The following is a 13478-nucleotide window of genomic DNA, read 5'->3' on the forward strand; positions in this document are numbered from 1 at the left end:
TCTCACAGGTGTAAAGTGGTTATCTCATTGTTGTCTTTATTTGCATTTCTCTGATGCTCAGTGACTTTGAGCACCTTCTCATAAGTCTGTTGGCCCTCTGCATCTCTTCCTCAGTGAAATGTTTGTTCATGTCCTGGCCTCATTTTCTTCTTTCTTTCTTTCTTTCTTTCTTTCTTTCTTTCTTTCTTTCTTTCTTTCTTCCTACTCTAGGGTTATTGCTGGATCCTGGAGGCCATTTCTTCCATTTGTTTCCCTTGTTGTTATTGTTACTGCTATTGTTGTTGTTGTTGGACAGGGCAAGGAGAAATTGAGAGAGGAGGGAAAGACAGCGGAAGAGAAAAAGACACCTGCAGACTTGCTTCACTTCCTGTGCAGGGCTTGAACCAGGATCATTACTCTGGTTCTTGTGCTTCCCACCTGGTGCGCTTAACCCACTGAGATACCACCCAGCCCCCACTGGCCCCATTTGTGAATGTAGTTGTTTGACCTTGTTTTATCTTAATTACTTTTTTAATTTATTTTTTATTTAAGGAAGGAAAAATTAACAAAACCATAGGGTAGGAGGGGTACAACTCCACACAATTCCCACCACCCAATCTCCATATCCCACCCCCTCCCCTGATAGCTTTCCCTCTGGGAGCATGGACCCAGGGTCATTGTGGGTTGCAGAAGGTGGGAGGTCTGGCTTCTGTAATTGCTTCCTGCTGAACATGGACATTGACTGGTTGGTCCCAGTCTGCCTCTCTCTTTCCCTAGTAGGGTGGGTCTCTGGGGAAGCAAAGCTCTAGGACATATTGGTGGGATCTTCAGTCCAGGGAAGCCTGGCTGGCATCCTGATGGCATCTGGAACCTGGTGGCTGAAAAGAGAGTTAACATGCAAAGCCAAACAAATTATTGAGCAATCATGGACCCAAAGGTTGGAATAGTGGAGAGGAAGTGTTAGGGGGTTAGTCACTGCAAACTCTAGTGTACTTCTGCTTTCAGGTATATATTTTGCAGTAGTTTATGGATACGTGTGAACATATGCTCTCTCTCACAGAAACTGGTGTATATCTAGGTTTTGGGACTTTGTTAGGAAGTGATCCACCTGGGATGGAATTAGAGACTACTATGAAAGGAAAGGTCTCACCCGAGTAATGAAGCTGAAGGGTTGTCATTCCACACCAGAAATCTCTGGACACAGTCTGAGCTGAAGCATGTTAAAGTGGCAATCGTTGTGTTGATTAGGTTGTGATCGGCTGATGCAATATTATTTGATATGGATTGGGAGAGGCATGCGGGAAAGTGGCCCCTATCCTAAGGTTCCAGGACTGGGAGAAATATAGGCTCTATAGGTGAGATGTAGGTTCCTGCTCATTTAGGGTTCAAAAAGATAATCGATAGTTAATGTTATCATCACATTATTTGGTAATTGGGTTAACTTTGAAAAGTCCTTTTGTTAGGGTTTGCTGTGTAGTACCCAGTATCTTGTAAATAGCTGTGCCACTGGTTGCCTCTGATCTACTTGGTCTAGGTTTTTGAGAGAGTCCGCATATCAAATACACAGCCTATATAATAAGAAGACTCAGTCTGTGTTTTAAAAACTTCAAGGCATACAATTAAACTTCCCCCTCTCATATTAATTAACTAGTGATTTATATGACTACACTTTACTAGGAGTGTACATAAACACCATTCCCACCACCAAAAGACTGTGTCCCATCCCACCCACCCACCCCCACCCCCCACCTTGCCCAGGAAGCTGCATGTCTACCCCTCACTACAGGGTTTTTACTTTGGCGCCCTACTTTAAGCAGAGCACTGATCAGCTCTGGCTTATGTGGTATGGGAAACTGAACCTGGGACTTTGGAGCCTCAGGCTTGAGAGTCTCTTTGCATAACTATTATACTATCTACACCCTGCCCTCTTAATTACTGCTTAAATGACACTATACTCCTATATAGTTACCTTCTGCAGTAAAGTTTTAGGCTTCAATTCTTGAACTTTGGGAGAGAGCTTCCAATTCAGCATATAACATTCTGCATCCTGCCCCTTCCACAGCAGCCCTTTGCACACTTTATTCCTTCCTATATGTAAAAAAAAAAAAAAAAAAAAAATCATGCATTCTGTCCCAACAGAACCAAGAGTTCTTTCTTTTTTTAAAATCAGTGCATCTCTATATCTATCTATCTATCTATCTACCTATCTATCTATCTATATCTATCATCTATCTATTGTCTATCAAATCTATTCATCTATCTGACAGACTAGAATACAACATCACTGGGGAGAAATATCTTTAAACTTCTATCCAACAATGATGACATCAACAATAACAATAATAATAACTACAACAATAATAAAAAAAAAAACAAGGGCAACAAAAGGGAAAATAAATAATAAAAAAATTGAAACAAAATAAAAAGAAAGCCTTGGCAGAAACACGATCAAATACCTTGTCTCCTTAATAAAGATTTCCAGTCACATCCTGGTATATTCTTCAAAGCATATTTTTCAGATGTATTTTATGCTAGAGAAAAGTTGTGAATGTTCTAAATCTTCCAGATGCATAATGATTGATTCAGCTTCTCTCTCTCTCATCCCACATAATTGTTATAAACAGTGAGGACAAGGCTTTCAGTACTTTTTAATGAGAAAATTTCTTAGTTAAATATCCTAGTTTATTACTTAGATGTTTGACTTCCCATAAAATGGAGGAATAAAATTTTGTCAAGTCCTTTGCCACTTTCACTAACATATTCCTAGTTTGCACCTGTGATTTCAGTAGAAGTACCTTTAAACTTCTTATTTCTATCAAAGTTCTTTTCAGAGACTTTACCCAATGCACCTCTGGCACTTGTGTTTCTACCTGCATTCTGGTCATAGTGATAGACATATCATATGACAACAATAAAGCTTTCTCTACTGCTTCTTTCTTCCTTCCTTCCTTTCTTTCTTTTTCTTGTTCTCTCTCTTTCTTAGAATTTTGTTTATTTATTATTGGAAAGAGACAGAGATAAATGGAGAGGGGACTGAGAGGGAAAGAAACAGTGAGTCACCTGCAGCCCTGCTCCCCCCTCCCCACCTGCAGATGGGGACCAGGGACTTGAACCTGGGTCCTTACACATTGTGATGTATGCACTTAACCAGGTGCACCACCACCTGGCCCCCTGCTTTTCTTTCTGAGCTCTTGCTAGAATCAGCTTTAGCAGCTACCTATTTTCTCTTAAAGACCATCTGTAATTTTTTCAACATGAACTTCATACCTATCCTAGTTCGTGGCATTACCCAGTTCCAAAGTCACTTCTGCATTTTTAATTATTTGTCACAGCAACATCCACTTATCAATACCAAAATCTCAAATGATTTACTAGGCTTTCATACAAATTTCCACAGAGTGGGTGTCTTAAAAAACACAAATTTAGGGAGTTGGACTATTGCGCAGTGGGTTTAGTGTACATGGCACCAAGCGCAAGGACTGGCATAAGGATCCCCATTCAAGCCCCGGCTCCCCACCTGCAGGGGAGTCACTTCACAGGCAGTGAAGCAGGTCTGCAGGTGTCTTTCTCTCCCCCTCTCTGTCTTCCCCTCCTCTCTCCATTTCTCTGTCCTATCTAACAATGACGACATCAATAACAACAACAATAATAACTACAACAACAATTAAAAAAAGACAAGGGCAACAAAAGGTAAAATAAATAAATAAACATAAAAAAATTTTAAAAATAACAAATTTATTTTCTCATTCCCCTGGAAATTACTGATAGATGACTTGAGTTTAAGTGCCTTTAGATTTTTTTCTTCTTCTCCTTTTTTAAAATTTTATAAATGGTTATCTTTAGACTGTGCTTTCACATGATCTCTTTCCTTTCCTTAATATTTATTTATTCCTTTTGTTGCCCTTGTTGTTTTATTGTTGTAGTTATTATTATTGTTGTTATTGATGTCCTTGTTGTTGGATAGGACAGATAGAAATGGAGAGATGAGGGGAAGACAGAGAGGGGGAGAGAAAGACAGACACCTGCAGACCTGCTTCACCACTTGTGAAGTGACTCCCCTGCAGGTGGGGAGCTGGGGGCTTGAACCTGGATCCTTATGTCACATGATCTCTTTTCTGTGGTAGTTGTGTTGTAGACCCTCTTCTCATAGGACATAGCAGTTTCACACCCACTCTAGTCATCTCATTTTAATGTAACTCTTTAAAGGCTCATTATACAAATGCAGGCATTTTTTTTTTTTTTTTTGAGTACTGAAGATGATGATTTCAACATAAAAATTGAGTGGAATAATTTATCCCACCAAAAAATGTCATTCATACAGCCCAAAAGGTGACAGTGTCTAGATCACAGGACTCAGAAGCCTGAGGTGCTGAAGTCAGTTTCCAGAATTTCATGTGCCAGAGTGATGCCTGGAATCTCTCCGTCTCTGTTTCTTTCTCTAAATAGATTATGTTAGCAAATAAATAACATCTTCTGAAATTAAAATCAAAAAGTGCTTCATTTTTTTCCTAGTGGATTTTATATTCAGTACGAGTAGGGTTTATTTGGTATCCCTTCTCATACCATCCTCTTTCTTGAACAATCAGTGTGTCTCTATTGATCCCAGTGACTTGGAATAAGCTTTAATAATTATTTATTTCTTACAAAAACTTTCAATTTTGCAATCATTTGATCTTCCACTTCAGTTGCTTTTGGTTCTTGGCATGACCATGTGAAGGGCTGGTGGGAGAAGAGGAAAGATCATCGCATCCTTTACCTCTTCTATGAAGATCTGAAAGAGGTAAGAGACAAATGAAGTTTCTCACACTTTTAAAGTAAACCTAAGGCTCTTCTCCAGATCATACTTTCTTTTTTCTTGACCTGTAAGTGTAGTTAATCTATTGATTGCTTTGAAAACTGATCTTTCACTCAATCCACTGCTGTTTAGTTGAGGCAACAATCTTGACTTACTTGGAAAATCTCATTAATATCTCTCCTATCTACTTAGAAGGATGTTGAAGCATAAATAAGTATGGCCACCCCTTCTTCAAATCTCTCAATGGTTTCTGATGCTATGTGAAATTAAAATAATTAAAGTAGGGGAAGGTGGGCGGTGGCACAGTGGGTAAAGCGCACATGGCGCAAAGCGCAAGGACCAGCAGAAAAATCCAGGTTCTAGTCACTTCACAAGTGGTGAAGCAGGTCTGCAGGTGTTTGTCTTCCCCTCCCCCTCTCTGTCTTCCCCTCCTCTCTCCATTTCTCTCTGTCCTATCCAACAACAACAATGTTAAACAACAAGGGCAACAAAAAAAGGAAAATAAATAAATAAATATTTTTTAAAAGAAAAAATAATTAAGGTTATCTATAAACTAAAATATTATTTAATCACTATCGATTTCTCCAAGCTGTTCTGGTGACTTTTTTTTTTTTTTTGGTATTATATGTGCCTAATTGAAATATTTTTTCTGAATTTTTTTAGACTAATGCTTTCTCATCTTTCATATATTAAGTGATATTTATCTATGAAGTTTTTTCTTCTTTTAAAGATATTTACTTATTCCCTTTTGTTGCCCTTGTTTTTTTGTTGTAGTTATTATTGTTGTTATGATGTCATCCTTGTTGGATAGGACAGAGAGAAATGGAGAGGGGAGGGGAAGATAGAGAGGAGGAGAGAAAGATAGACACCTGCAGACCTGCTTCACCACCTGTGAAGCAACTCCCCTGCAGGTGGGGAGCCGGGGGCTCGAACCGGGATCCTTACGCTGGTCCTTGTGCTTTGAGTTCCTTGCGCTTAGCCTCCTACCCTACAACCTGACTCCCTTGAAGTTCTTTCAAATATTTCACCTTGTTATAATCTAGTAAAATCTCTACTGCTGACATCACATTTGTCATAAATATCTACCACAATTTATAACTATTTTATGTTTTACGTTTAATAATAATTTCCTATGCTTACTTACTCTCTTCTACTACAGTGTAAAATTCTTGAATGGAAAGACTAAAATAATCTTTCTGTGTTGTTTCCTCCAACTGGCAAGTATAATGGGGAAAATCTGTTATTTTTAAAATTCATTCTACTGAACATCCAACTTTTATGTTTTCTTCTCATCTGATTACTAGCCTGGAAAGTAACTTACTCTCTACGTTGATCAAAGATGTAGTCTAATCTAATTATTTAGCAGTTCATTGAAGGAAAAATTTATATTTTTTTAAATATAGGACAGAAAGAAATTGAGAGAGGAAGGGGAGACAGAGACAGAGAGAGAGGGAAAAAAGAGAGAGAGGGAAACCAGAAGTATTGCTTCACTACTTATGAAACTTACCCCTTGCAGTGGGGAACCAGGGACTTGAACCTGGGTCCTCATGCATGGTAACATGTGAACTCAACCACATACACCACCACCCACTCCCAATGCCGCATGTCTTAAACAGAATGTCTGTCAGATAGCCTGTCCACACCTCTCCCATTCTCTTTAAAATAGTGCCTAAGTATATGGGGGAAAGGAACAATTTAATCACTATAAAAAGGAGATGAGTTGGCATCCATGACATTCCTCTAGAAGCCTTAGATGGGCTTTATCACTCTTCCTCTTTCAAAGAAGAATTTTTATTTTCTTCTTTTAAAGAAGTGATTCTTAACTTAATCACTCTCCTAGGACTTCTATTTTGCTGAATAAAAGTGATGAATGTCTGACCCTTTTCTTGTCTGACCCTTAGAGGCAAGCTTTGAATTTATCATTAAATACATTAGTTTTTGACTCAATATTTATAACCACTATTGTGTTGAGATATATTGTCTTCATACTTACTTAGTGGTAACATTAATCAACATAAGTGAATATGCTGAATTTTGACACTTTTTTTGACATGATCATAAGATTTTTATTTTACAGGTTGTCATGCTGAATGATCACAGAGTGTTTTGCAGATGTTGGGCTATCTTTTAAACTTATCTATTCATAAACGTATCTATTAAATGCTTATTAAAGATAGTATATGGTAGTATAGGATTCGTTTTATTATTGAGATTTTCTTGCTAGCATTTTGTTTAGAAATTTTGCATCAGTGCTCAGTCTGATTTTCCTTTCTTTAAAGTCTTTGTTTTGCTTTAGGGTCAGGGTGATGATTGCATTATAAAAAGCGTTTGTAAATGTTCCCTCTTCTACTTATCAGAAGAGTGTAAGAAGTGTGTGAATGGGGGAGGGACATCGTGCACCCTGTTAAGCTTACATATCACCATGCACAAAAATTGAGGTTCGTCAAGTCTCTGCACCCCCACCTGCAGGAAGAACACTTCATGATCAGTGAAGCAGGTCTGCAGGTGTCTGTATTTCTCTCTCCTCTTCTACCCCCCTCCTCTCTCAATTTCTCTCTGTCCCGTCAAATAAAAATAAAGTTAAAAAAATAATAAAAGGAAAAAAAATGGCCTCTAGGAGCCATGGATTTTAGCGCTGTCATTGATACTGACCCCCAGTAAAAATTCTGGTAGCAAAAAAAGAAAAAGAAAAAAAGAAAAGAAAGAAAGAAAGAAAGTGTACCGTGCCATTTTTGCAATTATATGAGCCTTTGTTCTTTTACATATTAATTCTATTTCTGCTGTGAAAGTTTGAATATTAGTCTAATATTTTCCTTTGACTTTTTGAAACAAACTTTTATTTTTCTTCTAGCAATAGAATATTTGGAAAGTGTATATGAAAGTATAAAATCATCCCCCCACACTATCACACTAGCTTTTATAGAACCTTGTGAAATGTGTTGCCTTCTTCATATCAAATCTAATCAAAGATTATTTCAAATTTCTAATTTCTTTAGGACCCAAGGCGTGAAATTCAGAAATTGATAAAGTTTCTTGAGAGAGATATATCAGAAGAAATTATGGATAAAATCCTCTACCATAGTTCTTTTGAAGTAATGAAGAAGAATCCTAGTGCAAATTACACCACTGTACCACAAAGTGATATGGATCACTCCGTGTCTCCTTTCATGAGAAAAGGTGAGTTCAGCATATACTGGTTTCTGCAAAGCTCACTAGTCCCACCATGGAGTGTGCAGGTGGAAAAATACAAGTGATATATTTAAGAAATGGAAATACATTTAGTTTTCAGGGCAAGAGAACAATAAAGGAAAAAAAAATCTTATAGAAAATAATTTGTGATAATAAAGCTCCATTACCAATATAAGACTGGGGGCCGGTTGGTAGCGCAGTGGGTTAAGTGCACATGGAATGAAGCAGCGCAAGGACCACCTTAAGGATCTCGGTTCGAGCCCCTGGCTCCCCACCTGCAGGAGAGTTGCTTTACAAGCAGTGAAGTGGGTCTGCAGATGTCTCTCTTTCTCTCCCCTTCTCTGTCTTCCCCTCCTCCATTTCTTTCTATCCTATCCAACAACATCAGTGACAACAACAACATAAACAATAACAAGGGCAACAAAAACGGAAAAAATAGCCTCCAGGAGCAGTGAATTCATAATGCAGGCACTGAGCCCCAGAAATAACCCTGGAGGAAAAAAAGAAAAAGAAAAAGAAAAAAAAGACTGGTGTGTAAAACAAACCTCCTACTGAGAAATGCTTATGCAAAGAAAGATATGTCCTCAATTAGAATGACTCATTCTTGTTCAAAAGATGACCTTTGGCCTGCGGGCACAGTATAATGGTTATGCAAAAGACCTTTCTGCCTGAGGCTCTGAGGTTCCAAACTCAGTTCCTAGATTAGAGTTGAGCAGTGCTCTGGTCTTTCTGTACTTCTCTCTCTCTTTCTCTCATTAAAATAAAACAGATGAAAAATATTTTTAAAAAGAGATGAGCTTTATTTGTCTGAATTTAATTTAGTACAGGCTTCATATTTTCTTAAAAGATTTCCATTGTTAGGTATCTAGATTAGATAATATTAATCATTGTAAAATAATGAGGAAAAATGCCAACTACTTGTGATTATTTCCAATATTATGGTAAACTGCTGCTTCCTCAAGACTAAAATCAAAGTATAGTTAGCATATTGCTCACAAAAGTTCTTTAATAAATATATGTGGTATTATATTGAATTGTGAAAGACATTTATATTAGACATGATATTAGAATGAGAAAGACATTTATATTAGTCAGCTCTGCTATATATAAAAGAAGAATCCCAAGAAATTCATTAACTTAACATTACATGATGTATTTTTTTATTTAGTTTTGGAAGATGTTTGTCACTTGTAACGGCTGCAATTTTTGCTTAGTTTTTTTCAACTCAGATTAGTTTTAATTGACTTTCATAGGCTCAGAGTCATGTATATTATCTTTCTAAAATCCAGACTTTAAAAATTATCCATTTACGGAATGTGTGCAAGAATGTGGTAGAAAGGGCACAAGTGTCACAGTGCTCTTTATAAAAGTTTTATTTAGATATGCTGCATATATTCAGATTTCTCTGATCAAATAATGTCAAACAAAATCTAAGCCCAAAATTAATGTGATAAGGTATAATCTCAGTCCATGAAAATTAGACAGAGATATAAATGTTATACTTATGGAGAGAGTGAATAGTTCTTAACACATACATTATAAAGAATATTTTTGGAAAATAAGACATGCTTTGGAGAAACCAGACCTGGGAAATATTTGAGTTTTGATGGTCAAAAGTAAGAGTATGGAATTGATGTCTAATGTGTGGAAGGCAAGGTTTCTGCTAATATCATGCAGTGTGAACAATCTGAGGATAACCTTCAGATTCCCCCAGCAAAAGATAATATAAAATTTCAATAGTAAATACAGATTAATTAATTAACTAAAATGTCATCATGTAGAAATCCTGGACCTAAGTTATTTTAGCATGCTCCTACCCTGATCTCCCCAACCCCCGGTTTTTGTTTGTTTGGGTTTTATTTTATTTTATTATTTTTACTTATTTATTGGATAGAGACAGCCAGAAGTCAAGAGGGAAGGGGAAAATAGAGAGGGAGAGAGACTCCTGCAGCTCTGCTTCACCATTGCAAAGCCTTCACCCTGTAGATGGGGATGGGGAGTTTGAGCCCAGGTCCTTGTACATTGTTTGGGTTTTATGTGTTGGTTTGCTTTTCAGAAACATTGGGATCCCTATTGTGTTACCCTGAGATAGTTTTTGAAGTGATTTTTGTTTTTTAAGCCAGAACACTGTTCAGCTTTGGTTTATGGTGGTGCTAGGAATTAAAACTGGAAAGTCTTGAGCTTTATGCTGGACAGAAATGGCATTTTTTAAAAAATCAGATATTCGTAGCAAATGCTGTGCTCTGTATCCTTCCTTCAAGATTTTAAATATTGTAGTTATTTTGTAGATTGGGCGGTCCTATCAAAAAGAAATCTGCTTATGGCTGACAAAATAGCTCACTTGGATAGTGTACCTGCTCTGCTATGCACACAAGCCAAGTTCAAGCCTGCTTCTCACAACACTGGAGGAAGTTTTGGTGCTGTGATGTTTCCCCTAACCTTTGGCATCTTTGTCTCCTTTTTTTGCTGTTTCTATATGGAAAATCAGCCTAGAGCAGTAAAGACCCAACAACAAAACATAATTGTGTTTAATTACATTTAATTTATCAGTTTTGAAATCTTAACTGCTCGTACGATTTTCTCATAAATTATTACCTGAAAATGGAGAATGTAGTTTTAAATAGAATGAAAACTTCTCTATTCCTTTGTTAATAAAACTCTTGAGACCAGAGAGTAAAGATTGCAAGATACGAAATTTTACTGAGTGACATTACTTGAAGTTATTGAAGGGATTATCCTTTGCATAAAATACTGGAAAAACTCATAGGAATTTTTGGAAATTAAAGAAAGTTTGGGGATGGAGAGCTGGGAAGATAGCATATTGGTAATGCAAAAAGACTTTCATGCTTGAGGCACCAAAGCTCTTGAGTACAATCCCCAGCACCACCATAAACCAAAGCTGAGTAGTGCTCAGGTTAAAAAAAAAAAAAAGATAAAAGATAAAAAAATAAATAAGTGAAATTCTGGGAGTGTAGAAAGTTGCAGAGTAGTATCTATGACAGTCTAGGGTTTAAATATTTAGACATACATATGGCAGTTGGCTCCCCAGTTTGGTTGTGTCATGCAGGAGACTTGACAAAATGTGGGAGAGCCACAACTGCAGCATCTCTATTGTGTGGTGCTTCTGCCTCTTTCTATCTCCACCTAAAAAAGAATAGAAATTTTGACCTGATAGTAGCAGCTAATAGTTATAAATGCACGTGTGTGTGTGTGTGTGTGTGTGTGTGTGCACGCGCGTGTAATTTAAACATTAAATCTCAGAAACAGATAAAAATAACAGCTCTCAGAAGGAAATTTTACACTGATATCAAATGGACTGTTTTTATTTTTTTCATTTCAGGCATTTCAGGAGACTGGAAGAATCAGTTCACTGTAGCCCAGTATGAGAGATTTGAAGAAGATTATGAAAAGAAAATGAAAAATACCACATTAAAATTTCGCTCAGAGGTCTAAGGCGGGCCTACTTTTTCTCTGATTCCTTTAATTGACATTTGACTTGTCTGATGTTCTTGTTTTAATCTTAAAACACCATGACTTTCATGTAGGCAATCTAATCAAGTTCAGAATGTTCAACTATCTCATTTCCCTAGTTCAGATGCACTAAATTTCAAAATAATATGCTAATATAATTAATTCCATATGATCTAAAGAAGCAGAAGAGTTCAATCATTTTATTCTTTGTGTCACATATTGATGTTATTATGAAATTCACTGTTGAAGATGGTGATATATTCTAAAAATCCTTTTATCCATGATATTACCTCAGCTTTGTATAATTTGATGTCAGCACTTCCATGTATAATAATTATTTTCCAGCCAACTCTTTTCTCTTCTTTACCTGATTTCTGACTCACATCAAATTACGATTGCTTTGGATCCTTCTGGCATCAACTATTCTTGTTTATGGCATACTCCTTTTTATGTGAGATCCACTATAAAGTCATAACAAGAAACAAACTACTGATTGATATATGTCAATTTAGGAGTATCTCCAGATTACATTAAGTGCACAGGTAAGCAAGCTAGGCCCCCAAACACAAATACTACACGATTTATTTATATAAATTGTAATAGAAGCAGGTTAAGTGCACAGGGCTCAAAGCGCAAGGACTGGCAAAAGGATCCTGGTTCCTGCCCCTGGATCCCCACCTGCAGGGGAATTCCTTCACAGGTGGTGAAGCAGGTCTTCAGGTGTCTGTCTTTCTCTCCCCTTCTCTGTGTTCCCCTCCCCTCTCCATTTCTCTCTGCCCTAACATCAATAACATCAACAATAATAACTACAACAACAGTAAAAAATAAGGGCAACAAAAGGGAAAATAAATAAATATTAAAAAATTGTTGAAATAATGAAATTACTGAAATGAAGAAGTGACTAGTGCTTGCCAGGATTTAAAGAAGAGACTGGAATAATGAAGGTGAAGATAGTAGAGGGAGCTTGAAGGATCCTTTGATGTCTACTTTATAGTTCTTATGGTGCCAGAAGGGGGTTGTTTAGGAGGCGGTGTGGCAACAGTTGATCTGCCCATGCTCTGGTGGCTCTCCCTCTATTTTCTCTGTACTTCCTGTCTTGTTGAATGAAAAGGTCACCTTGAGTGGTGAAATCTGTTTATGTCCAAAAAAAAAAAGACAAAAAGTATATTGATAGAAGCATATATTAGATATACATGAATATATAAATAATAAACAAATAAATAAAATGCCAAAACTGTGTGGTACTCTGATCTCTACTAAGAGAATTCTAAGCAAAACAATGTGCTAGCACTTCTCTGCTGGACTCTTAGACTTACACAAAGGCATTTTCGTGTGTGATTATCAAAATCACTGTTCTTTGTGGGGAAGATGCTGACCTCCTCTCTTATGTTAACATTACTTTCTTTAGGATAGTTTGCATTCTGCATCCTGCAGTTTCACTATGAGGTGCCTAAATTCTCTTTTTGGAGGCAAACTTTCCTTTCTGGATTCTTTTCCGAATAAGCCATTAGTAAAACCAAATGTAATTTTTTTTTCCCTTTTTTGTCTCCTTCAAATCGCACTGAATACTTTCTAGTTGATGCTGGTAGTTCATTGTATATTGTTCCCACAAACAGCATTTGTTTAAAAATAAAAACTGGGTATTATGTCAAACAGAGTTAAGAACTACCACATGGACTGTAGTGAAGTCAGGCTCTGGACTCTGACCAGGAAGGAGGTTTAACATAAGCTGATTAAAGAGATTGAGTTTCCAGGAGAAAAAAAAAAAAATCCACATTTGAAATGTTCCAAAATGAACAAAGAACATATCTATGCTGTAGAATTAGCAGGGTCTGGCTGGGTGGTGGTGCACCTAGTTGAGAGCATATGTCAACAAGTTCAGGGACCTGGGTTTTAGCCCCCCAGTCCTCGACTGCTGGGGGGAAGCTTCATGATAATGAAGCAGCTCAGCTTATGTCTTTTTTTTTCTTTCCCTTTCTATCTCCCTCTCCCCTCTCAATTTCTCTGTGTCCTATCTATAAAAACTAAAAAAGAAAGAAAGAAA

At 37.1% G+C, this 13478-nt stretch overlaps 1 protein-coding gene across 1 annotated transcript in view; it reads left to right on the forward strand.

Moving 5' to 3' along the window:
- The window catches only part of LOC103113920 (sulfotransferase 1 family member D1-like), a 37186-nt gene extending 24537 nt beyond the window's left edge, over positions 1 to 12649 (forward strand). The window contains exons 6-8 of the mRNA XM_007523526.3: positions 4665 to 4759; positions 7771 to 7951; positions 11304 to 12649. Coding sequence (XP_007523588.2) covers positions 4665 to 4759; positions 7771 to 7951; positions 11304 to 11416 — 389 coding nt within the window. The 3' untranslated portion in view covers positions 11417 to 12649. The remainder of the gene's footprint in view (positions 1 to 4664; positions 4760 to 7770; positions 7952 to 11303) is intronic.
- Positions 12650 to 13478: the final 829 nt, after the last annotated feature.

This window comes from Erinaceus europaeus, chromosome 3, assembly GCF_950295315.1.
Source record: "Erinaceus europaeus chromosome 3, mEriEur2.1, whole genome shotgun sequence".
Taxonomy (NCBI): domain Eukaryota; kingdom Metazoa; phylum Chordata; class Mammalia; order Eulipotyphla; family Erinaceidae; genus Erinaceus; species Erinaceus europaeus.